Raw genomic sequence first — 27,195 nt, forward strand, 5'->3', positions numbered from 1 at the left:
TCCTTTCATGGTCAAATAACCAAATCAGAAAACAGAATATGTGCAGCCCTTAAGAAGAACAAAATAGAATACAATCTCTTGACTTAACAGGAATTTCTACAAGGTGCTCAATGAGTAAGGATGCAAAAGACAGTTCTAATATGATCCCATTTGTTAAAAGCTCTCCCCAGTCACTCTATGCATGTGTGTGTGTACATGAGTACGGAGGAAAAACACATTGTTGTTGTTGTTTAGTTGCTAAGTCGTGTCTGACTCTTTGGCAACCCCATGGACTGCAGCTGGCCAGGCTCCTCTGTCCATGGGATTCTCCAGGCAAGAATACTGGAGTGGGTTACCATTTCCTTCTCCAGGGGACCTTCCTGATCCAGGGATTGACCCCGTGTCTCCTGTACTGGCAGGTGGATTCTTTACCACTGAGCCACCTAGGACGTTCCATGGAGAAAACTATGGAAGGATGTAAATACGAGTTAGCTGGTAGGGAGTAATGAAAAATGAGAAGGTGAAGAGCAAGGAGAAAACAAAGGAAGCAAAACACAGAAACAACAGACTTCATGAAACACTACATATATGCTGCCGCTGCTGCTAAGTCGCTTCAGTCGTGTCCGACTCTGTGCGACCCCATAGACGGCAGCCCACCAGGCTCCCCCGTCCCTGGGATTCTCCAGGCAAGAACACTGGAGTGGGTTGCCATTTCCTTCTCCAATGCAGGAAAGTGAAAAGTGAAAGAGAAGTCGCTCAGTCGTGTCTGACCCTCAGCGACCCCATGGACTGCAGCCCACCAAGCTCCTCTGTCCATGGGATTTTCCAGGCAGGAGTACTGGAGTGGGGTGCCATTGCCTTCTCGGAAACAATACACATATATATGTGTGTGTGACACACACACACACATGTACATGATACGTATCCTATACGATTTCTTTTGTGAATCTAAGTAAAAGCATATACAGGGCTTCCCAGGTGGCACTAGCGGTAAAGGACCTGCCTGCCAGAGGAGGCGATGGCACCCACTCCAGTGCTCGTGCCTGGAGAATCCCAGGGACAGAGGAGCCTGGTGGGCTACAGTCCATGGGGTCGAGAAGAGTCAGACACGACTGAGCGACTTCACTTTCACTTTTCACTTTCTTGCATTGGAGAAGGAAATGGCACCCACTCCAGTACTCTTGCCTGTAGAATCCCAGGGACGGGGGAGCCGGGTGGGCTGCTGTCTCTGGGGTCGAGAAGAGTCGGACACGACTGAAGTGACTTAGCAGCCGACCCAGGAGACTTAAGAGACACAAATTCCATCCCTGGGTTGGGAAGATCCCTTGGAGGAGGGCATGACGATCCACTCCAGTGTTCTTGCCTGGAGAATCCCATGGACGGAGGAGCCTGGAGGGCTACAGTCCATAGGGTCCAAGAGAGTCAGACACGACTGAAGTGATTTAGCACACCCGCAAAAGCATATATAGATATATTTTTTAACTTTTAAACAAAATGAATGAAAAGTACTAAAAAAAACTCAACTGTACGAATGAAAGAATCTCTCATTCATTCAGAAAAGATTTTAATATCAATACTTAACTGGTTTTAAAACATGTCTAAAAATTCTTTGATAGTCCTCTCATGAAAAGGCAGAAAACAAAGATCCCCTTGAATATGAGTTGGGTTTAGTGATTCGCTTGTAATGTCCCAGGTCATGTGAGCAAAGGCAATACGGCTTCCACCTGGCTCTCTCTGTCTCTGGTGATGCCAGCCCTGGGAACCCAGACACCTCGATGTGAGGAAGCCAAACAGGCACACGGGAAGGCCGCCTCTAGGTGTCCCAGCAGCAGCCCAGGCTGTCAGACAGTGAGGGAAAGAGCCTGCGCCAGATCCAGCCCCAGCCTCCAAGCCGCCCAATTAACCTCGAGCGGAGCGGAGTATCTTTGCTGAGCTCAGCTTAAACTGCAGATCTGTGTGCCAAAGAACACTGTTCAAATTTTAAGCAGCTAACTTTCAGAGTGGCTTCTTTTTTTTTTTTTTTTCACAAAAGAGTAAATAACTGGGACAAATACTATTTAAGATTTTATGGGAAAAAAAAAAGATTTTATGGAGTAAACTGGGTTGCTTCTCCCTTTCCACCTCTGCTGTCTTAAGTGTCAAGGTTAAGAAGTCTACTGCCAGGCTCCCTGTTCCCCAACTTCTCCCTGCTAGTGCTCGAGGAGCCAGGGTGTGCTGGGGCAGGGTGCAGACGCGGCAGAGCGGGGAGAAGGCCAGGGGAGTTGGGAGATCACTTACAATCAGCAAATAAGTAAATATATTGAGGATAATGAAAGCCAGACTTCTCACTCTTGGAAAAGGCACTAGCAAACATGGAAAGGGGCAGGGCTGGAGAGCAGCCTGAGGTATTATATGGGAATTGAAGATGTTAGTTTCAACTCAGGGTATTTTATAGTTTAAAAAAAAAATAAAAATCCAGGTTTTCTACAGAAATAGAGAAACTCTGTGTGTGTGTGTGTGTGTGCGTGCGTGCGTACGCGCGTGCGCGCGCGTGCGCGGTATGTGCTGTAGATACACACATTTCTAGGCTCCATCTTCTGAGCAGATCTAGAAGCAATGACATCCTGTAACAGTGAGCACCACAAACTCCTGATCTTGGTTTCTAAGTGCCAACCTCCACTAACAGAACCAGGACTCCTTAGAGAAATGGCTGATTCCTGGGCCAGGACAGGGGAAACACAAGATAAGCATGGAACATCTTGTTCTAGAAAAATTAGAAGTGTTCAAAGAATACAAAGGACATACAAAAGGGCAACAGCCTGAAACAGCTCTTACTGACCAAATCTGGGGTAGTCTGAGCATCAAAATAAATCATAATACTAGTAAATTACAACACAATGAATAAATCACAAATCCATTAGTCTATACTGAAAGGAAGAAAGAGAGCAAGGGAGGGAGGGAGGAAGGAAGGAAGGAGAGGAGAAAGGTTTACCCTTACAACAGAACAGTTTATAAATGTAGAAGGAATAATGGAAACAAAAAAACACCATTTGGCAAACACACAGTTGTTGCTGATTCAGGCAAGACACTAAGGCTGGTAAGTTTGAAGTCTGATGAAAAACAGGATATTGACCTGATCTTAAACTGTCTCCACACAAAATACTCATCAGTTACAAAAAGAAAAACAATGCCTTTACAAGCAGAAAAAGCAGAGATGCCACGCAAACACCAACATGACCAGATGATCAAGGTTAACATCACCAGTAACGGGACTAGTTAACACCATGTGCTCTATGATGGGACGGACTGAGAACATCGAAGCATCACGACCTGAGACCGGGCACGAGGTAACAGTAATAGAGTCAGCTTGCAGATCATCCTCCTGAACATACAGCTGCTGAGGACATGAAGGACAAGAAAGAATGGAGGGGTTACCCCAGAGTGGAGGACACGAAAAGACCTGACAACTAGACCCAATGCGTGTTCCATGATGGGATCCTGGGCCAAAACCAAAAGGAGGTGCTGCTGGGCAGCGGGCAAAATGTGAGCAGGGTCTGTGGACTGGAGAGGAGGGTTTTATTGATGCTAATGACCTGCCTAAGAGGGAATGCAGTAATTATTTAGGAGTGCACGTGATTCGGGGGAATGTTTCGCAAAAGAGGGAATCATATACATAACTTAGTCTCAAATGGCTCATAAAGACTAATTTAGAGAAAGCTGTTCTGTTTTTATAAGAATAGCATAGAATAAATTGTGGTAAAATAGAAACATAGATGTAAATATAATTAACTGTTAGTTGCTCAGTTGTGTCCAGCTCTTTGTGATCCCCACGGACTGTAGCCTGTCAGGCTTCTCTACCCATGGAATTCTCCAGGCAAGAATACTAGAGTGGGTTACCATTTCCTTCTCTAGGGGATCTTCCAGACCCAGGGATTGAACCCAAGTCTCCTTCATTGGCAGGCAGTTTCTTTACCACTGAGCCACCTGGGAAATCCAGTTAGTCATGCAAATTAAAACCACAAGGAGCGAACATCTCAGATCTGTTCGCATGGCTAAAATTAAAAAAGACTGACAAAATGAAATGTTGGTGGAAGTGTAGAGCAACAGGAACTTCTGTACACTGTTTGTATGAGTTACCTACCGCTGCACAACAATATGACCTCAAATGTGGCAGCTGACAATGACACGTTAACATCTCACAGTTTCAGTGGGATAGAAGCCCATGTGTGGCTGGGCTGAGTCCTCTGCAAGGTGCCAATCAAGATGCCCACTGGGTCTGTGGTCTCACATGAGGCCTGAGCAGGGCAGGATCTGTATCCAAGCTCACCTGCTTGCTGGCAATGAAGAACATTCAGTTCTTCATGGGTTCCTGAACCGGGGGTCACATTTCCTGCTGCCTGTGGACTTGAAGCTGCCCATGAGGTAACACAGTCACGTCCATTCCATCACCTCTGTCATTTTCTATTAGGAAGGAGCAAGTCACACATCCCACCCACTCTCAAAGGGAGGGGTCACACTAAAGCATAAATACCAGGGGACAGGGATCATGGGGCCACCTTAGAATCTGCCACAGTAAATGAGAATGTTAAGTGACCACTTCCTTTTATAAACCAGCAGTTTCTCATAAAGTTAAGGATAAACCATTCCACTGCTAAGGATTTACTCACAAAGAAAGGAAAGTGTAACTCCACAAAAGACCTACACACAAACATTCACAGCAGCTTTATAAATAAAAGCCAAAATCTGCCGGGACTTCTTTGGAGGTCCAGTGGTTAAGACTCTGCCTTCCCCTTTTCATGAAGATGGCGCCGAAGGCGAAGAAGGAAGCCCCTGCTCCTCCTAAAGCTGAAGCCAAAGCAAAGGCTTTGAAGGCCAAGAAAGCAGTGTTGAAAGGTCCACAGCCACAAAAAAAAGAAGATCCGGACGTCACCCACCTTCCGGCGGCCCAAAACACTGCGGCTCAGGAGGCAGCCCAAATATCCTCGGAAGAGCGCCCCTAGGAGAAACAAACTTGACCACTATGCCATCATCAAATTCCCCCTCACCACCGAGTCAGCCATGAAGAAAATAGAAGACAACAACACACTGGTATTCATTGTGGATGTCAAGGCCAACAAGCACCAAATTAAACAGGCTGTGAAGAAGCTCTATGACATTGACGTGGCTAAGGTCAATACTCTGATCAGGCCTGATGGAGAGAAGAAGGCATATGTTCGACTGGCTCCTGACTATGATGCTTTGGATGTTGCCAACAAAATTGGCATCATCTAAACGGAGTCCAGCTGGCTAATTCCAAATATAAAAGTTTTCACTATAAAAAAAAAAAAAGACTCTGCCTTCCAATGCAGGGGGCACGAGTTCAATCCTTGGCTGGGGAATTGAAAATCCCACACGCTTCATGGTGCAGCCAATAAATAAGTAAAAATAAATAAATTTTTTAAAAAAAGAAAAAAACTACTGCAAACATTTTTCCATCAGGAGAAGAACAGATAAATAAATTCTAATATTTGCTTCAATGAAATACTACCTGGTAATAAAAAAGAATGAACCACTAACACACAATGTGGATGCATCTGGAAAAAGAAGGTTAACACAAGAATATGTAGTCTATGATTTCACTTATATGAGACTCAGGAACAGGCAAACATAATCTATGACACTATAAACCAGAGCAGTAATTGCCTATGAGAGGTGGGGACTGACTGGAAGTGATACAGACGTTCTTGATTAAGGTGCTGGTTACATGAATGTATATTTTTGTCAAAGCTCATCCAAGTATAACCCCAAGATCTGTACAATTCACTACATTCAAATTTTAACTCGATTTTTAAAAATGTTTAAGTGCATATTAATAGAAAGTGAAAAAAGTGCAGCACAGTAGCTTAGAGTATAGGTTCTGGGGCCAGACTGCCAGGGTCTGAACTCCGGCTATGTCGCTCTCCTCAGCCAGTTACCTGACCCTCTGCACACTTCCACCTGTCCGACAATTGAACGAACCGGCACTCGGACAGCACTTAGCGCAGCACCCAGTACATATTACGCTTCCAGTTAACAGTAGCTGTCCTCAAACAAACCTAAAAAAGATGACTATGAATGCTTGGGAAATCGAAACGTTGGCCAGGAAAGGCAAATCACAGTTGGCGACGAAGCACAACAGTGACTTTCCTTTCTAGAGTCATAATAACACAAGCCCTGAAGAATCGTCTGACCAAAATTACAATTTTACTGGGAGAATGAGGTGATGGTGAACAAGCTAAACCATCTTCCACATCTGGAATTCACCAGATAATAGCCAAAGACGGCTTTTGAAAGAAGCCTAAGAGCTGCTTGACTCTCTTAAAATATGTGCATAACTTTGACTAGAAATAAATACGACAACTAGGGAAAACAAACTAGTAAGGGGAAGTGGACGAGTTAAAAAATAAAACCAGACTGGAAAATAATCAAATGCTGAAACTTCAAGTGAAACCAAAATGTAATTAAAACGAGCATCTGAGGACTTCTCTGGCGGTCGGTCCAGGGGTTAAGACCCCATGCTTCCACTGCAGGGGTCATGGGTTCGATCGCTGGTCAGGGAACTTAAGATCCCGCCTGCTGCGAGGTGTGGCAAAATACATAAAAAAATAAATAGAAAGCAAGCACCTGTGTGTATGAGAAGGTGCACTCCAGAGGCAATACTAACTACAGAAACTTAAGGTCATGGGGGAAGTGAGGAGATTACACTGTAATTCAGTATCATACGAGTATTAAGTCTATTCCTTATTAAAACTGCATAGATAGAATCCTTCTTCTCTCACAACATTCCAAAATCTTATCACCTTTCCATCCAGTAACAGGCCAGGGATTTCTCAATCCTTTGGCTGGAAGCCCAGGGTTATAGTGTATTAATATGCATGAAAATTTGACTATAATAATGCATCACCTAAATTCACATGGAAACTTTCAATGAGGAACATAAAATTTGCTTAAATTCTACCAGAATACTCCCAGCATTTCTAAGCAGTAAGCTGACGAAGGAAATGCAAAGTGAGTGGTTTGCTTACTTTCTTTTTGAAAACCAGAATTAAGACATAGGAATCCCAGCAGAGTAGTATTCTTGCTGCCTTCCTATAAACACACGCCTTTTAAAAACCAAACACCACTTTCCATAAACAAGTTATCTCTAAAGTGACCACACTCATAGAACCCCAGACTGGGCGGATTCACACTGTTCAAGAGACTTCACCTTGGTAATCACGCCTACAGCCCCAGCAAAAACCAGGCAGCAAACTCACAGACAAACTCAAGGGCTTTTCCACAGTGCTCGAAGATTTAGAAGGTATCTACAGATTGCTCATCTGTTCTTCCCAACACCCCTAGGTAGTCGGCTCGACAGTCATTTTTACTTCTGCCCATTCTGATGAGATGGAGACTCAAATAGTAACAAATCACAGCTGTTGTTCAAGGCAGGACTTAACTCTTCTGGCTCCAAGTCCAGTGTTCAATCCACTCTACCAGTCTATCTATATAAATAGGAGTCTGTGAAGATTAAGCATTTGCTAATTTTTAACGTCTAGATTAGGGATGACATCATTAAAATTGCTGGCTTATTTTAGGTCTCTTCCTAAAACAAAAAAGTCAAACCCACTTACTTCATGGACTATCATAACTGGAATATAATGGTGGTGACATGTCCCCAGGGGCCTTCTGGATTGTCACAGGGATTAAGGACTCCACTGACATTCAGTGGTGGAAAAAAACAAGAATACCAGGCCTCCTCCGACCCACAATTCCTTTGAGTCCTGCACAGTTAAGAAATGACTACCTTTCTACACAATTTCCGACATTCATGTAAGTGGAAATGTTCTAACCAGGGGCAGAACCAGGTCTTCTAGGGCCAAAGTTTATACAAGCTGGAGGGTCCTCTAAAGGAAAGCACACAAAATCACAGTTAGAGCTCAGATTTCACAATATTAAATACATTAGACTAGATGAAAGATTTACAATACTTCTATCTTAAAAGTGCAAAATCAATGGAAGGAGATCTAAATATTTGAATGGAAGGACATGACACATCCATGGATTGGAAGACCCAATACTTTAAAGATTTCAGTTCACTCCAAATTAATCCACAGAGCAATGCAATCCTAATAAAATTCTCAAAAAAAAAAAAAAAAAAAAAGAATTCAGGGAAATTGAAAAATTGATTCTAAAACGTTTAAGGGAAGAAAGAGCAAAAATCGGTCACGGCAATCATGAAGAAACACACAGCTAAAGACTTACATCACTCAGTAACAGGCCTACTGTGAGGATGGAGGAACAGAGACGGGGACACTGGTACAGGCATACACGACCTGACTGACCCTACAGACGGAAAGTCTAAAAATAGGCTCACACGTGAGCTGTCACGTAATTTACAATCAAGGTGACACACAGTGGAAAAGATGGTCTCTTTTTCAGTTTAGTTTTATTTTCAACTTTAATATAATAAGCTTCGCCCATTTCGAGAGTACAGTTTCATGAGTTTTGACAAATGTGTAAGCACCATCATAATCAAGACAGAACATTTCCATTGAAAAGATGATCTTTTAAATAAACGGTGGAAGGTTCATGGAAGATCCCTGTGGGAGGAATGTATCTTAACCCTTCACTTCACACGTAGACCTCAATTTCAGATGAACCGTAGATCTAAACGTGAAAGGAAAAATAATACAGCTTGAGAAGAAAATATTAGAGGATATCGTCATGATCTTGAATGGACTATGATTTCTTAAATAGGGGACTTCCCTGGTGCCTCAGTAATAATGAATCCACCTGCCAATATAGGAGACATGGGTTCGACCTCTGGTCCGGGAAGATCCCACCTGCCTCGGAGCAACTAAGCCTGTGGGTCGCAAGGGCCTGTGCTCTAGAGCCCAGGAACTGCAACCACCAAAGCCTGCATGCCTAGAGTCCGTGCTCTGCAACCAAAGAAGCCGCCATGATGAGAAGCCTGTGCATCACAACTACAGAGTAGCTCCCACTTGCCACAGCTAGAGACAAGCCTGGGCAGCACAAAGACCAAGCACAGTCAAGAATAAACGAATAGATAAATTCTAAAAATTAAAAAAAAAAAAAGATTTCTTAAATAGGGCAGCAAAGACACTAAATATAAAGGAGAAAATGTATAAATTGGGCGGATTGAAGATTAAGAACTTGTGTTCACCAAACAACCACTGAAAGAGTAAAAAGGAAACCCACAGAGTATGAGAAGATATTTGTAAGAAAAAGAACTCCTACGAGTCAATAAAAAAGACAACCCGATAAAAAAATGGGCGAATGACCTGAACAGACAGTTCATAAAAGAGGATACCAGACAGTTGGAAAGCTTAGAAAAAGGTTCTCAACATCATCAGGGAAATGCAAATTAACACCATGGGGGCAACTTCCAGAGCAGAACAACTAAAATGAAATGCCAACAGCAACTGATGCTGGAGACGTGGCCCACCTGGAACTCACACGGCCCATTAATTCCACTCCTGGTTATCTACTCCAAAGAAATGAAACAAACTGTACGAGGGTGCTTATCACCTCCAGCAAATGGGTAGGAATGGCCACAGTAGCCCTATACACGACATGGGACATCTCCCACATGACTAGCCCAGTAATTACATAACTTGAGATACATTCAAACAATGGAATACAATATAGCAACAAAAATATATGAGCTGCAACCACAGGCAAACAAACATTATGGTGAGCAAAAAAAGACATGATACATAAATTGGTGCAGCTGCTATGGAGAACAGTACGGAGGCTCCTTGAAAAACTAAAAACAGGAGAGCCATACATATGATCCAGCAATCCCACTGCTGGGCATATACCCTGAGAAAACCATAATCCAAAAACACACATGTACTCCAATGTTCACTGCAGCATTATTTACGACAACCAGGATGTGGAAGCAACCTAAATATCCATCGACAGATGAATGGATAAAGAAGATGTGGTACATATATACAACAGGATATTACTCAGCCATAAAAAGGAACGAAATTAGGTCACTTGTAGAGATGTCGATAGACCCAGAGACTATCAAACAGAGTGAAGTAAGTCAGAAAGAGAAAAACAAGTATTGTATGTTAATGCATATATGTGGAATCTAAAAAAATGGTGCGGATGAACCTATTTCCAGGGCAGGAATAGAGATGCAGACATGTGGACACAAGGGGAGAAAGGGAACAGGGAGGGACCGCCGGGGAGATCAGGAGATATATTAATACCTACCCTACTTCTGAACCGTGGTGTTGGAGAAGACCTTGAGAGTCCCTTGGACTGCAAGGAGATCCAGCCAGTCCATTCTAAAGGAGATGAGCCCTGGGATTTCTTTGGAAGGAATGATGCTAAAGCTGAAACTCCAATACTTTGGCCACCTCATGCGAAGAGTTGACTCACTGGAAAAGACCCTGACGCTGGGAGGGATTGGGGGCAGGAGGAGAAGGGGACGACAGAGGATGAGATGGCTGGATGGCATCACCGACTCGATGGACGTGAGTTTGAGTGAACTCCGGGAGTCGGTGATGGACAGGGAGGCCTGGCGTGCTGCAATTCATGGGGTCGCAAAGAGTCGGACACGACTGAGCGACTGAACTGAACTGAACCATGTCTAAAACAGATAGCTAGTGGGAACCTGGTGTATAACACAAGGAGCTCAGCTCGGTGCTGTGATGACCTAGAGGAGTGGGACAGGGTCGGGGGGAGAAGGTCCAAGAGGGAGGGGATACATGCACACATACAGCCGATCCACTTTGTTGTACAGCATAAAGTAATATAACATTGCAAAGCAATTACACTCCAATTTTTCAAAAAGTGGCAGCATTTGGAACATGTAAAAAAAAAAAAAAAGAGTGAACCAAAGCAGGCAGAACTAACTTACGCGTTTACAAGTTAGGATGTTAGTCATCTTTGGTACGGGCAGAGGCGGACAAGGTAGTGTTTTGGGCTGCTGGTAATGTGTTGTTTCCTGAAATGGGTGCTAATTTTGCAGGTATGTTCAGTTTGTAAAAACTCATCAACTGTACTGATGATGTGTATTCTTTTCTAAGGACTACCATACGTTATACTTTTTCAATAAAAAGGTTTTTTTAGTCAGGTATAGGGCCATGGAAGTAGCCCGCACACATAAAGGGCCTTGAAGCTTAAGTTTCATTAGCTTCATAATACATTTGCCTTTGGTGTCTCCAGACATACACGTATGAAAATAAAAAGCAGTTTATAATGTTCTAAGCCTAAGATTTAAATAGATTTTACATAGAAGCTTCACTAATTTTCCACCAATCAATATACACTGAATTTTCCAGAAATGTAACCAATGTAACTACTGTAAATAAAGACTGTATTTTGTTTTGTGTAGAATCTGATGAAGATTTATTCACCACTTTAGAAAACCATGTCACCAGTGATATAGCCACGTATCATGAGGCCCCCACAGGGTACACTGAATCAGTCTCTACATACAGGTGCCGCATCCACAGCCCATGTGCAAGCAGGTGACAGCAATGGTTTCCAACATGCGGTGAACACTTACCCATGTCTCCGGAGAATCTACATATAGAAATGCTTGCTGTATTACAGGACAGCTTTCCTTGTATGTTTCCTTTATATTGCAGTTAAGACACTGTACACATGTTGATAAACCTTATTATCTGGGAAATTTCATTTCAGGATAGAAAAGAGGCCATAAAATCTGAAGTGTTGAGAACCAGTTGCAAACCATCAAATAACTGTAAAGAGAATCCTAATTCTTGCATTTGATAACTGTTCTTTTATACTACTCACATTACCTAAATCACAAGTAAAGTACTTATCTAGAACGTTTAAAAAAAAAAAAAGAAAAGAAAAACTCAGCTACCATTTTCAACAGTAATTACCTAAATGTATCTATTATAAATATTACCTAGACATGGTGAGCAGAACAAGAGGGAAACAGGAGTTCAAACTACAAGATCTACGTGAGCCCTTTTCCTTTTAAGTCAGCAAGATCCAGTGTGGCATTCGCAAGCAAAAGCTTCCATTATTTTTCTGTTCTCTTTCAAAAATAGCTCCACCTTCAAGATTACACAAATTAGATCATTCTGCAGCAGGATTCCTCCTTAGAGAGCAGCTCCTAGGAAGCACAGACAGGCTGTCTGCTGTAGAAAACCAGTCATTAAAAAAAAAAAAGGAAAGAAAGAAAGAACAACCAGATGTTTTTTACTTTTCAGTTCCACTGGATTAGTGACAAAAGGTATGTGCTGTGGCTGTTAATGGTAGCGCTCTCTCTCTCTCATCAAACATCATCAAGCAGGTAAGGATCAGAGCAGAGCTCCCAGACCAAACTCACATGGCAGCAGAATAATTAGGGACAGTGAGACGCCACTGCTCCAACAGCTTCACCAAGGCCTATGGCATAAAAAGAATTTATCTAGGTTTTTAACATAATCAGTCACCAACCTATGGATTGTTCCATCACCCAGTAAATCCCCAAGGAAATTTACCCCCAATTAATCACAAGGGGCAAATGGAGAAACAAAGTTCCTCAAGAGCTTTGAAGAGTTCTGTTACCCAGATCTCCTTCTCAAACCATGTCATTTAACGATAAAGAGATGACAATAATTATTATTTCTTTTAGTGAAAAACAGAAAACTGACACAAGGAAGTTAAATGAAATCTTGAAGTCATTCCTTGAATCCTTTTCTTCTGTCATATCCCAAATATGCAAATCCTTTAGGCTTGAAAAGACCATACCCAGAATCCGACGACTTATCTTCTCTACCACCCTGCCTGGAGCCAACGTCAGCTCCTAGCACATCACTTCCATACTCCTAACAGGAGCCCCTGCTCTCGCCCTTGCTCTTCTTCTATACGCAGGGCTCTCCTACACACAGGGGTCAGTGGCTATTTTAATATGTAAGTCATCATCATGTCTCTTCTCTGGCTTGAAATCCCAGTGGCTTCCTCATCTCACTCAAGGTCAAAGCCAGAGTCCTACAAAGGCCTACCAGATCTGGTCCCTTCGCTCTCTCTCTCTCCTGTTATTCTCCACCTCGTTCACTTGCCTCCAGCCTGAGGGCCTCCTGGATGTTCCTGGAACCTACCAGTACTTACTGCTCCCTCCACTGGCTTGCCTAGTGTGTGCTGCACACCATTACTCCCCCTCTCTGGGTCTTCTAAACCACCTTATTTCATAACACACTCTCTGCCTCACTTATCTAAGCCTCTCCTGCTTTAATTTTCACCATCTGACATTCCCTATCATTTTCTCACTCATTTGCTTATTGTCTGCTGCCCACTTTGCCCTGAGAAGGTGACTCCCAGGAAAGTGAAAGTGAAAGTCGCTGAGTCGTGTCCGACTCTTTGCAACTCCATGGACTATACAATACAGTCCATGGAATTCTCCAGGCCAGAACACCAGAGTGGGTAGCCTTTCCCTTCTCCAACGGATCTTCCCAACCCAGGGATCAAACCCAGGTCTCCCGCGTTGCAGGTGGATTCTTTACCAGTTGAGCCACAAGGGAAGCCCAAGAATACTGGAGTGGGTAGTCTATCCCTTCTCCAGCGGATCTTCCCAACCCAGGAATCAAACCGGGGTCTCCTGCATTGCAGGCAGATTCTTTACCAACTGAGCTATGAGGGAAGCCTAACTCCCAGGAAAGCTGGATTTTATTTGTTTTATTAAATGCTCTTCCCAGGTGGCGCAATGGTAAAGAATCTGCCTGCCAATGCAGAAGATTTGGGTTTGATCCCTGGGTCGGGAAGATCCCCTGGAGAGGGTAATGGCTACCCACTGTAGTATTCTTGCTGGGAAAATTCCACGGGGTTGCAAAGAATCGGACACAACTGAGCAAACACACGTACATACATTAAGTGCTCTCTCCTCAGTGTCTAAAATGATAAGGCGTGACTTTCCTGGTGATCCAGGGGTTAAGACTTCCAATGCAGAGAGCGCAGGTTCGATCCCTGGTCAGGAAATTAAGATTCCACATGCCACGCAGCATGGCCAAATAAAGAGAAAAAATAAATAAATAAAATGGTGACTAAATAAAATCTCCTGTCTGTGTGTTATCTACCAACTGAATGATGTTACTAATAGGTAGAGGAGGAGCCACAGAGACCCAAACCCTGATGGTGAGGAAAAGCCAAATCAGAAACCAGACTCCAGAGCCAAAGCATTTCTGGCACGTGGTTTTAAAGAGATTAGAGCAACTTGCTGACTTTTTTCCTCCAGATATAAGAATAGGAGGAAATACCTGAATGAGCATCAAAGAAAACAAAGCAAAACAGAACAAAACCCAAACCCAGATAGAGCCACCATCCCAGTCATTTTTCTATAAAACATTCTCTTAAATGGACTCAATCAGTTCTCTTAAGTGGCACTCGGTTATCAGTGAAATTGCCTGAGGAGGCCCTCCAGGAATGTAAGTAAACACACCACTGGCCTAAGGCCAAAGCACACCAAACTAATCCTACGCCAAAGCCTAGCTTAGATCCTGTCCCATTTCCAACCCAAACTTTTGTTTCCCCAGTGAGATGGCACTTTCCTTTTCCTCCATGGAGAGAAAAGTCAACCAAAAAGATCAATGGGCAGTGCTTAATAACATTACAGCTGCTCCTTTTAATAAGTTTTTTTTTTTTAAAGGAAAGATGGAGGAGATTATCTACAAGTAATAAAAACAAAGCGATAATGCTCTTGCATATGGTTAATGAACCATTTTCCTCATTAAAGATAAGGGCATAAACAAGTTATTGCACATCTTGGTGGCAGAAAGGAAATACAATTAAATCCATTAATAGCCACAAGAGTTTTTATGTTCCCAGAGGACCCTGGTTTCCAGCGCTGCTTATTCATTTTCATCCATAGCCAAAACGATGCATGGCAGGGATGACCGAAGGCTGTGTGGACTATCCACGTATTTCACTTTTAAGGAGACAATTCTATTAAACAACAGACTTCAGGTAGATGCTGCTGCCACATTCTATTGGATATGAGCTGACCTAACAAAAGCCTACCTGTAGAGACAAAGTAAATGATGACTAACAAATCAGGCCTACAGATACTCAACCATCACACTCAGTTTCACTACTGCTACCCAAAGATGTTAAAATGATTTCTGTGAACAGAGATGCTGAAACACTTCACAACTATATGAACAGAGATGCTCAAACACTTTACAACTATTTTGTTTCTCTGCATAACAAGTCAACAAGGACAAAAAAAGAGGTAATCAAAACAAATTTAACTAAGCACCAGATATAGGGCTTTACTTGTAGTCCAACCCCAAAGGAAAATGTGACTTGTATCTCCAACTACATCTTCAATAGGGTCTCTGACTCCCTAAGACTTGAGAAGATTAAATCCCTACCCTCAACTCACCAGCAAGCCTGCCTGGCGAGCACAACCTGGACCAGGAGGTGAGCAAAACAGCCCCACTGTGGGTCTAAGGCTCTCAGGTTATACTCCCTGTTACTCTTAGTCTCATACTCAGAGCCCATTCCTCCCTAACATACTGACTGACTGGTTCTTCAGTTCATAGAATATCAGAACCAACAAAGCAGAAAGAAGGCATATCAATAGCAACAGGGAGAAACGAAGGCAAAAACAAAACTAAAAAAGCAAACACGTCACTTTAAAAATAGTTATGCACCATGCGCCAGTCCACACTCTTCATTTCAAGCCCATGAGGGTCTCATTCATCCTGATGATCCACATGGGAGAAGAGGTTAGCCTGTGTTTTATACATTCTCAAGGAAGAACCAGAAACATGTAAATATATTTTTAGGTTTATAACCAAAATGGGAAAATAAAGTCTTGGTGCTTATTACAGAAGAAACTGACACGTCTACAAAGATCCAAGCGCTTCAGGATAGACCTTAAATGTATTACCAGGTTTTCCTATAAAAGGAGGATACAGTTTTTCTACAGTCTGAGACACAAAAAGGAAAAGTGAAAAAGACCAACTCTGCTTAAATCCTCATTTTCCTAGGAGTCACTCAGCTTTTATTGGTGATAAATGGCTAGCTGTAAACCGGTTTAGTTGCTCTTCTGGCTGCCAAAGCAGAGCTAAAGAAGTCAGCAGGTAGAATAGGGAAGCTGTCAAGTCGAGCTGGCTCAAAACAAAGTTGTGGTTTGCAGGCGGGGCCTGAACCATCTCTTCCGTTCATATAAGCTGGCAGGATGTAGAAACAGGATCCCGGCGCAGTCACTGCTTCAGAGAACCAAAATATTTTCCTTTGACTTTCTAGTCTATTAAGCTTGGGGTTTGGCAGGATCTGTGTCTACAGTGAACCCAAGACCTTATAATGGTCCCCGGGAGGAAATCGGAATATAAACAAGGTAGCCCTGATTCTAGACAGAAATCAGTTTTGGGAGGGATATCGAGGAGAGACAGAGAAGCCAGGCTGGCAATAAAGACAGCAAGAGTAACAGTAATATTAAGTGTTTTCTATGTGCCACAAAAGCAATTAACTTGTATTAATCTCCCTTAATCCTCATAATACATGAATGGTAGGGGAATTATTATGCTCATTTTACAGATGAGAAAAATGCAGCATTAGAGAGGTTAAGTAATTTGCCCAAGTCACTCAAACAGTAAACCAAGATTCAGGATTAAAATCCTGGCTAACTGGCGCCAATAGCTGGGCCATGTGATGCGAAGAGCTGACTCATTAGAAAAGACCCTGATTGAAGGCGGGAGGAGAAGGGGACAATAGAGGATGAGATGGCTAGATGGCATCACCAACTCAATGGACATGAGTTTGAGAAAGCTCTGGGGGTTGGTGATGGACAGGGAAGCCTGGCGTGCTGCAGTCCATGGGGTCGCAAACAGTCGGACATGACTGAGTGACTGGACAACAACTGGCTCCAGCACTGACGCCTACAGACACTATGCTATGAAGCCTCTCACTGTCTGCAGTCTGGTAACAGAGCAGCATTCTGTAATCCCAACATCACAGCGTGCGTGCTAAGTCACTTAAGTTGTGCCTGACTCTCTGCGACCCAATGGACTGTAGTCCACCAGGCCCCTCTGTCAATGGGATAACATTACAGCGTCCAAAGCATTAAACATTATCAATCATGAGAGCCAGAGAGCGCTCAGGGAACACCAAGTTTAAACAGAGAAACAGTTCCTGAGTCATGAGACAAATCCCAGCTCCACCTCCCTCTAAACTGGGGAGCCCTACAGAAATGCCTTCCCCTCCCTGGGCCTCGATTTCCCTTCCTGGGGAGTTGACGGTTACCACGCACACAGCAAAGGCTTAGCAGTCTGCTTCCCTTCACCTGGGCAGCAGCCTAAACACCTCCTCACCAGAGGCCTTCCCAATCACACTGCCCAACCCTCTCCAGTCCCCACGCCGCTTTCTCATCATAGCACCACCCACCACCTGCCTGTTCACTCTGGATCTACTTACCGGTTTATTACCTGTCTCCCTCCACTGGGACGTTCACTTTAAGAGAGAATGGACTTCATCAACCTGCTTGCTGCTGGTTCCCCAGCCCCTGGAGCAGTGCCTGGCACATAGAAACACTCAACAAATATTTGTTGAATGCAAGAACCATGTAGGAGAGACTTTCACTCAATGAACTTTACAAATAAACAGGCACTGTTCATTGACAAACACATTTATCAAGCGCCTATAAAATGACTATGTAAACAGACAGGATTGTTTCAGATGGCGCTAGCTGCTGTGAAGATTTCTAAACTCCCAGGACGGACCGGGCAGGTGGGGCAGCTTTCCAAGTAGCGGGTCAGCTGAAACCTGATACCCAGGAGCCAGTCACACGATGATCGGGGGACAGGGCATCCAGGCAGAGGGAACAGCAAGTGCAAAAGCCCTGAGGCAGGGCGACCATGCCGGGGCCCAGCCTGTGGAGCCAGGTGATCATGGGCAGCATGGTGGAGATGAGGTCGAAGCCATGGGAAGGACCCCTCCAGGAAGTATCTCCAAAGTCAGAAGAAGGCTTTTACTCTATGTGTGATGACAAGTTACTTGATTGCGTGTCTTATCTTCACCAGTGACTCAGTGATAAAGAATCTACCTGCCAATGCACGAGAGGCAGGTTCGATCCCTGGGTTGAGATCTCCTGGAGAAGGAAATGGCAACCCGCTCCAGTATTCTTATCTGGGAAATCCCTTGGACAGAGGCTACAGACCATGGGGTCGCAGTCAGACAGGACTTAGCAACTAAACAATAAACTTATCTTTGCCCAGCAGATTGTACACTTTATGAGATAAAGGATTTTGCTTGTGGCACATACTGGCTGGTCCACAAGCATCTGTTAAATGAATGAACTGGGGAGAGTATGAACAGGAGAGTGACATGATCTGATTTTCATTTTAAAATATCGCTTTGAACTGCGGCTAGTGATTACCTTCTGGGAGGAGACCAGGGTGGCAGAGGACGGGGAAATTTACAAACAAGGACACTAGATGTGCTTTCTGGGCACTGGAAATCAGAGACAGGGGAAGAAAAGGCTACAATCTAACCCCTGAAGCCATTTGGTGTTTTCAAACAACAGAGAGGAAAAGGTCCGTGAGGAGGGACCAAATAAATGACAACTGATGTCCTAAGCCTTTTGTGTTTCTCTAAACTATTTAAACCACTACAAAGAATCTCTGTCTCACTTGTAACAAGAGGAACAAAAGGAAGCTCAAAGCCAGATACATACACAGACAGACACACAGAGTTTTGGAGAAAAACGGTAAAGAAAAAACACTTTCCTACATCTAAGAACAATAACCAGGCTAACTTTCCTCAGGGACAATTAAGATTCCACTTAGCACATCCAAACTGTTAGCTGGGCGGCAGGGGGGATCTTGCTCAGAACAAGGCTCTGAGAGGCAGACTGCTATCCACAGGAGGTGGCAGACTAAGAGAGGAGCAGACACTGTAACAGGGACCAAGTTTTATTTAATTTTTTTTAACAAGGATGCCTTGGACTTCAGTCCACCAGGCTCCTCTGTCCATGAGATTTTCCAGGCAAGGATATTGGAGTGGGTTGCCATTTCCTTCTCCAAGGGACCAAGTTTTAAAACATCACTCCTTTCACACCCACCTATATCCCCGCCCACCTATATCCGCACTGGGTCACTAAAAAAAATCCAGGGTAGAGCACTCACACTGGACATGTTTACTACCTGTCTCCCCCCACTAGAATGCTCACGCTAGGAGAGAACGGACTCTGTCTATTACCTGATCTCACAGTGTAATTTCTAAGAGGTACGTTATAGTTTTAAAAAAACTTCTGCCAACATCATCTCTGGATGCTACAAGTGCCTCTCCTTACAGAACTGAAAGTGCTGAATGGATGAATGAAACACAGGTTCATCCGGGAGGTGTGGAGCATCATTACTTTTAAGGGGGGAAGAGGAAGAACAGTACTTGGGGGCAGAAAAATTGGCAAAGCTGTCACTCAACTCCAATATCAGTGCCCCCTCCTCACCTGTGCCTCGCCACCCATCACCACAAAGAGGGCAGAGGGCAAAGTGCTCTCCAGCCACCATTTTTGTTATCAATAAAGATGAACAAGCAACTCTAGAACCAAGAAAGGAGGGTGAGGAGTAGAGTGGAATCTCAGCCCCCACCACCATGCCTCAACTATCCAACCTTTTTTTCACAGCTTTATTGTGATATAAAATGTGTAAGTTTCCCTCCTTTGACATACGTGTACAACTGAGTACAGTTGACACGTATCTTTAGATATTTATTTATTTTAAAAATATTTAAAGTATTTATTCATTTGGCTGCAGTGGATTTTAGTTGCAGCATGTGGGATCTAGATCCCCGACCAGGGATCAAACCCAGGCTCCCTGCATTGGGAGCTCCAAGTCTTAGCCACTGGACCACCAGGCAAGTCCCTAAACATCTATTTTTAAAACAACATTTACTGGTCTTTTCTGTAATATGTGTTTATTACAGAAAGTCTGGAAATCACCAAAAAATATACAAGCACAGAAATTAGTATCACACATAATCCTACCAACTAAAAACCATTCTGGAGTTAATGCCTCCAGACAGTCTTCTCTGTAGATATTGACTAAGACCTAAAATTGTGAGAAACAAATGGACAAGGAAGCATCAGGAAGCAAATTCTCTCCAGGAGGAAGCAAGCTGAGTAGAAGGTAAAAACGTTTAAAGAGGGGAAACTAACAAAAGAAAACTAATGGGTCCTTGGAAGAGAGAAGAAAAGGGACATTTTAAAATAACTTGAAGAGGACAGACTGAGGACTCAGTCTAATTAAACAAACAAGGAGAGACCATAAATATGGCAGCCACCAGCCACAGGTGACTGCTATGACACGCAATGTGGGCAGTACAACGAAGGAAGAGGATTTTAAATTTCACTCAATTTCAATTAATATTAAGTAGCCACACGTGGCTAGTTGGCTAGCTGTATTGAACAGCACAGCTTTAAAGAGAAAACAGCCTATGATCTTAAGACATAATTGAATGTCAAACGAAATGTTTTAAGTAACTGTCTTCTGGAAGATGTAAAAGCTAAGCAATAATACATCATCACTGACTGGCCTTCTCCATGGCACTACCCAAGGCAGAGGCCAGGCACCGGTCTGCCTAAGTGGCTCCCTGAGCTGTGACTACAGCTCTTCTCCAGTTTGTAATAACATAAAAGGGAAAGCAGGTCCAGCAGGCTTTCTCATCAGATCGCTGCCCTGTGAATGAATGCAGAGGTGGCGCCCGGGCACACACGTTGCTTCTCTAAAATCCTCCCAAGTTTTGCTGGTTATTCCTCTAACTCGGCCTAAAGAAGGGAGGATTCTGTCAGGGCTCGCCAGTCTAGAACCCAACCACCTTGCTCAAGGCCAGCCCCATGGCCAACTTCAAGCTCCTGTCCTTTCTCCAGAGCCCTTAATACCACTCCAAACTCACAATGGAAGAAGACCCAACTCTTGCCATCATTCCCACAGCTTCCTTGTTTTCTCAAAGTGCTCCCAGAATGTGACACCACAGATTCAAGCCAAGTTGACTGCAAATTTCAGAGGACCTACTGAGCCTTCCAGTCCAGGCCAAAACAGGACAAGCCTCTAGGAATGAAGCAGTAAAAACACACAGCCCCAGCACTTTCTGGCTGGCACCTTCCTCATGCACACAGAGATGGTACCAGAAGTAAGAACAGCAGCAGCTTATTGGCTCAGCTAAGAAACTGGAAATCTAGTTTAAAAGGAAATCACATAACCACTCATGTGTCCAAAAGATCTGTAAATCAATACATGTAAAACGGACTCTGTGAAAGTCATTCTGTCTCTGACTTAAGGAATCTGAGCTTCCGCAGGGACGGTGGATAATATTACCGCGATAGAGAGGCTATTGTATTACAACACTCACAATGTGAAATTCAAATCTTCTAAGGTACAGATACACTTTTCAGACTTTCAGTGCTAGGGAAATAATAGAAATTTCACCAGGTCTCTCTTTGATCAATTACATTTAGTTTATATCTATCATTTAAGAAGTACTTTCTCCTGTAGACCTATAGGCTCTATTTTATCAACTGTTTCTTTTTCTTTTTCTCTATTTTTCAGCCATACCACGAACCATGTGGGAGCCATGTGGGAACCATGAGTTCCCCCACCAGGGATCGAATTCATGCCCCCTGTAGGGGAGGTGTGCTGTCATAACCCCTAGATCACCAGCGAAGACCCTATTCTTATTTTACATTTATTTCACCCACATATTAAAATGGAGAGTAAGTAAAAGTATTACCAATCAACAGATCAAAACACCAAGGCATTGGAGAATTTGCCCCAGCACACAGGAAGAACAGCAGCAGTATATCCTGGCTTGCCTAGAGCTTTCATGCTTAGAGGGGCAACTGGCCTCAAGGGCCTTCATGAAATCAACACTTCTACTGCAAGTTGGCCAGTGACGCCAACTCGGCCATGGTCACATCCTTTTTTTTCTAAATGTGGTCTAAACGAGAAGTGACTGATAACCACTGAGCTCCTTCCCTAAGCATACATACAGATAAGAATATGCAAATATGCTCTGGGCTCAAAGACAAATGTGATACAGTTCCTGAGTGATACAGCAGAGCACATGTTGTCCCCTCAGTCAGTTTGACACTACAGAAAGAATTCAGTACACTTATGAAATTTAATCATCTTTCTGTCTCTACTTACACAACTCAAAAAGAGGAAAGAACATGAGGGGAAACGTCACCATACAAACAGCATAGAGAAGGGATCAATGAGACGCTAAAACCCTTCTTGTGACATCAAGCTACTTGCCACCTGGTGCCGAAGATGATGCTAAGTGTGAAGTGGTGCCGACTTTAAAAGCTGTGAATTTCATAAAGGAACTGTTATAACTGACCTCCCCACTGATTGTTGTTCTTTAATCACTAAGTCATATCCAACGCTTTACGACTCCATGGACTGTAGCCTGCCAGGCTCCTCTGTCCAAGGGATTTCCCAGCAAGAACACTGGGTTGCCATTTCCTTCTCCAGGGGATCTTTCTGATGCAAGGATCGAACCCAAGTCTCCTGCACTGGCAGGCGGATTCTTTGCCACTGAGCCATCAGGGAAGTCCAGAATCTTAACAGCCAATTATATTTCACAATGATTACCTCTGGGGAGTAAGAACAGACATAGGGGCTTTCCTTTACAATTTTCATCTTTCTGTACTGCTTGAATTTTCTAATCATGGATATGTATTAATCTTTTTATTTTAAGCCACAGAGAAGTCATATACAACATAAGAAACATGGTCAGTACCACTGCAGTAAGTTTGTATGGGGACAGATGGTTACTGACGTACGACGATCATTTTGTAATGTATGCAAATGTCAAATCACCATGCAGTACATCTGAAACTAACATAACATTGCCCATCAACTATATTTCAGTGAAAATTTTGAAATTCCAGGTGAGAAGAATAAAAATCTACTGCTTTTTTTTTTGGAAAAAACATCTTTTTATTATAAAAAATACTGATAAAAAATGATAATGAATAGAACAGCTTTAGTTATTTTTAAAGCCAACTACAGATATGCTCTTCATTCATGAAAAAAAATACTGTGGATTCTGAAAGAATTTAGTAGCTGTTTAGTCAAAGCACCTACTTGACAAACAATTTTATTTAAACATCTAATAAAGGGAAAGCTTTTTTTTTCCTTCCCCAAAAGTACATTATATTTCTACAGGGATCAAGAAAAGGAGCATGACATTCCCTGCGCTCAGCTTTTCAACTCTCTTCTCCACACCAGGCAGAGGATGACGTTTTCACAAGACTGAATCCCATGACATTTCATACATACCTAACCTTGGATCATACAATCACACTGACATTTCTCAAGTGCACATAAATCACATGTTTATGTCTCATTGAGCTTCACGAGATGAGAATGTTAATTCAAGGTGAAATACAGAGTGCAGACTGCCAATACACCCTCAACAACGTGAACAAGTATACCAAGGGACCTCAAACTAACTGGATGGCTCTAATAACGGGGAGGGCCAAGAGCAGGCCATTTTCTCCCCACAGGGTGTTATTTTCCATCCTGCAGATAAAACAACACGCTCCAAAGAGCACAAGTGTTCCACCAGGAGCTGGGAGGCACAAGGGTGACGAGTGAAAAACAAAGTCAGAGCAGGACAGCTGACAGTCCCAAGCATTGCTTAGTAGACATGACATGACTGCATGCTCCCTGCAGGTGACAGCAACAAGCCAGCCTGAGGCTCTCACACCACACCAACATAATAATTCCTGATTTCATCAGGATGCCTAGCCGTTTCTTGGGCGAAAAATTTATTCTCTGGACCTCTCGGTGACCAATAGGGACAGACTGGAAATCAACAGCCATCGGTGATTTTATTTATCCTCCTTGCTGGCAGAGCAGCTTCTTGTCAGTAAGCTTATGCCTTTTCAATCTAACAAGCTAGAGAAGGCAGCTGTCCAAATGTCACCAAACGTAGTGATAGATGTGAAGGAAGGACAGGCAAGCCTGAATTACTCACAATGGACCCAGGGAGGAAGGGACTCAGTGCTCGTGTATTTGAAAGAAGTAGATGAGGCTATTTCAGCTATAGATGGGCCTGCACAGAAAGAGAAAGGCAGGCCTGCTTAGGACCAGGAGGGGTAAGCCACCACATACTGAACTCCTAGTTGAGTCTGGTGTGTGTTAGGGTGTTGGCCAAACCAAAGCAATCTGGTGTGGCTCGCGACTGCCCTGAAGAAAGGACAGAGAAAAAAGAAAGTAAAATCAGTGAAGCGAATGCTGAAACACAGGGACACCAAGAGCAGAGGGGGGCTGATGGAAAACAATCCAGCATTATCTAAAAACATTCCAGATGTATATCCTTCCAACCGCAACTCCACCCCTACACACAAAGACATCCTAAAGAAACTTTTGCAAGAAGCGCCAAGAGTCCTGGACAAAAATATTTATAGCATTACTGTTCGTGTTAACAAACAGGAAACAACCAAATGTTCATCAAAAGGAGATTTACGGTATATTCGTACTGTGAAATTCTTACCCCTTAGGGAAAATGTTTCGAGTTACCATACAGCATCGATGATTCTCACAAACAATGTTGAGTTCACACACTCACACACACACACACACACACACAAATAGGTCACAGAACACATACATTATGAGAGCATTTATATAAACTTCCCAAAACATTCACAACGAAAAAACATTGTCTAGAGACGCACATACGTAGTAAAACTAATTTTAAAAGACCGGGAAATGAGGGACACACAATTCAGAATAATGTTTACCTTTGTAGGGGGAAGCAGGGGACGTGGCTGGGAAGAGGCACCCAGGGCTCCAACGCAACTCTAATGCTCTTTCTCAAGCTGAGTCAAGGACAGAGATGTGCTTCTTGTCATTTTTTTTATTTTAAAGTCCTCTCTAGGACATACATCATTTTGTATGCATGAAACAATTCAAAATAGAAGGGGGCTGGAGAAAAATGAGAGTTGAAGATGTAACCAAGCCATGCTCCCTAACCCCCACTTACATGTCCATCTGCCCAAGATGGGGCTTCCAGAGTGAGGAGCAAGTCACACTCCAAGACAGCAGAATCAACTCGGTTTAGAGGTGACAGGAAAAAATACCACCTTCAGGCACTTCTCTGGGCTTCCTGGGTGAAACCAACTCCACAGTGTCTAGTCAAGGGGTAAACTATGAGACACTGCACACTGTCCCCAAAGTGCGTGAGAAGACTGCCTTGTCCATACAGAAACAGAAAACAGCCCAACTCAGGTACATTTTACCAATGGAAAGTCCCCATGGTTCCAACAGACAGAGGAATAGATTGCAGTTAGGAACATGTGGCCCTGCAGGGCTAGGAGAATATGTGACCGGTTACTGGGGGTGCGGAGGAGAGGATGAAAAATACACTTGAAAACACAGTAAATAGGACTTTTCCAAGACCATAAAAGCCCAGACAGAATGTGTGTATTTGGAGTACAAATGGACGTGTGTTTTGAACACAAACTAGAAGCCCTAAGGGTTACCATATGGGCTTTACCTGGCAGAAGATGACAACCAAGTTTGGCACATGCCAAGTATATTGGGAAACAATAATATCTAGAGAGATCTACACCACATCCATGTAACACAGGTACAGCCCACGGGCGCTGGCGAGGCAGGGAAAAAAGTCTGTGACTTTCACGGGGAAACGGACAGGAAGGCCGGATTCTGTCAGAAGGCCCAGGGCAGAGAATGCAGTGGGCCCCGCTCTGGGAGGGCAAGAGGGTGGTCCCGGCCCGAGACCGAAGGCGGGCATGCCAGAGGAGGGCGGGGTCCCCTCGGGAGGAGTCCCCAGGAGGCTGGGCAGGGACGCAGCGAGGCAGCCGAGGGGGAATCCAGGGCCGGGGCGCCCCCCTTGGCCGACGGGACGGGGAGGAATAGGAAGGCGGGGGCCTGTCACAGCCCCGGCTGGGCGGTCCCCGAGGGCCTGGTCGCCCCCCGCCCGCCGCTCACCTGGGCACGCAGCTGGACGAGCTCCGGTCCACCTCCCAGGTGGCGTACAGGTTCATCTGCACGGGGGCGGGGGTGCGGCCTGGCCCCGGGCCGCCGGGAGTCGCGGAGCCCGAGGCCACCGCGACGGCCATGGAGGTGGAGGTGGACGAGGACGAGGACGAGGCGGCCGCCGCCGAGGTGGACGAGGACGACGAGGTGGCCTGGGCCAGCTTGGGGGGCGTCGGCTGCTGCGGCGGCGGCTGCTGCTGCTGCGGCGGCGGCTGCGGCGGGGATTGGGCGACCCCGGAGCCCCGCTGGCCGCTGCCGCCCCCGGCGCCTCCGGGACCACCGCCCGGCCCTCCGCGTTCCGCCATGGCCCGGCCGGGGGCGGGGAGGCGCGGGGGTTACGGGGATCGAGGCGACGGCCGCGAGGACCGCCCAGGCTTCTCCCGCGGCGGCGGCGGGGGCTCGATTCGTCTGCTCAGCCCGCCCGCTCGAGCGCGCGAGCGCGAGCTGCACGCACGCGCGAGGCCTCGCGGCGCGCGGTCCTCGCGCTCGCCCGCCGCTGCCTGTTGCGGCTCGCGCCGCCGAGACACTGGGTGGGCGTGTCCGGGGAGGGGGCGGGGAGCCCCGGCCCGCGGCCGCCCCACCCAGCGCCCGGGGGCGGGGCCGCGCTCGGGCGCGCGCGCCCCTCGCTCCTCGGGGGAGGGGGTCGGAGGCTTGGCGCCCTCCGCCGGGTCCTATCCTTAAATTCGCGGCCGGGCGGTAGCCCGCTGAACCTCGCCGCCCATTTCTCTCCCCTCTCCTTTTCCGCGGTGGCAGCAGAGCCAAGCGGAAACTCTGCTTTTCCGGGGCGCGGTCCCGGCCCGGAGAGGGCTGCCGCGGGAGCGCGCCTCGGCCCCTCGGGTCTGTAGACCTGAGGCCCGACCCGCCGCCTTCCCAAACCCGCTTTCCGACCGCCGACTTCACACAAGCCCTGCGGCTCCGGGGGGCTTCTTCGCCACGACCAGCAAAGGGCACGATGGGGACCCGGTGGTGGACTGGACGCTTCTGGGCTGGGCAGTTTCCGCCTCTTCTCCCCAGTGTGCTCAGGGGCTCAAGGACCTAGAGTCCAAAAAGCCTTTGGCACGTTCTAAAGCTAAGCCCTGATTTTCTGACCGCGATGTCCCCCTCCTAAAGAACTATTAAGAGTCCCAAGTCCCCACCTCTGCCCTCAATTTCTTATACTTGTAATGTTTTTCTGCCTCATCACTTAACTATATTTCTACAATCCTATTCCTTCTGAGGTCTTACTCAACTGCCTTATCCT

General features: G+C 45.1%; 2 protein-coding genes across 2 annotated transcripts in view; one reads left to right on the plus strand and one right to left on the minus strand.

Moving 5' to 3' along the window:
* The window catches only part of PACS1 (phosphofurin acidic cluster sorting protein 1), a 149,931-nt gene extending 123,523 nt beyond the window's left edge, over window positions 1-26,408 (minus strand). Inside the window, exon 1 of the mRNA XM_070360108.1 lies at window positions 25,908-26,408. Within this exon, the coding sequence (XP_070216209.1) occupies window positions 25,908-26,260 (353 nt within the window). The 5' untranslated portion in view covers window positions 26,261-26,408. The remainder of the gene's footprint in view (window positions 1-25,907) is intronic.
* On the plus strand, window positions 4,746-5,282 carry LOC102273228 (large ribosomal subunit protein uL23). The gene is given in 2 exon segments (XM_070358947.1): window positions 4,746-4,852; window positions 4,854-5,282. Coding segments are annotated over 2 exon segments (474 nt in total). The 5' UTR covers window positions 4,746-4,754; the 3' UTR covers window positions 5,230-5,282.
* Window positions 26,409-27,195: the final 787 nt, after the last annotated feature.

The sequence above is a fragment of the Bos mutus genome, chromosome 22, assembly GCF_027580195.1.
Source record: "Bos mutus isolate GX-2022 chromosome 22, NWIPB_WYAK_1.1, whole genome shotgun sequence".
NCBI lineage: Eukaryota > Metazoa > Chordata > Mammalia > Artiodactyla > Bovidae > Bos > Bos mutus.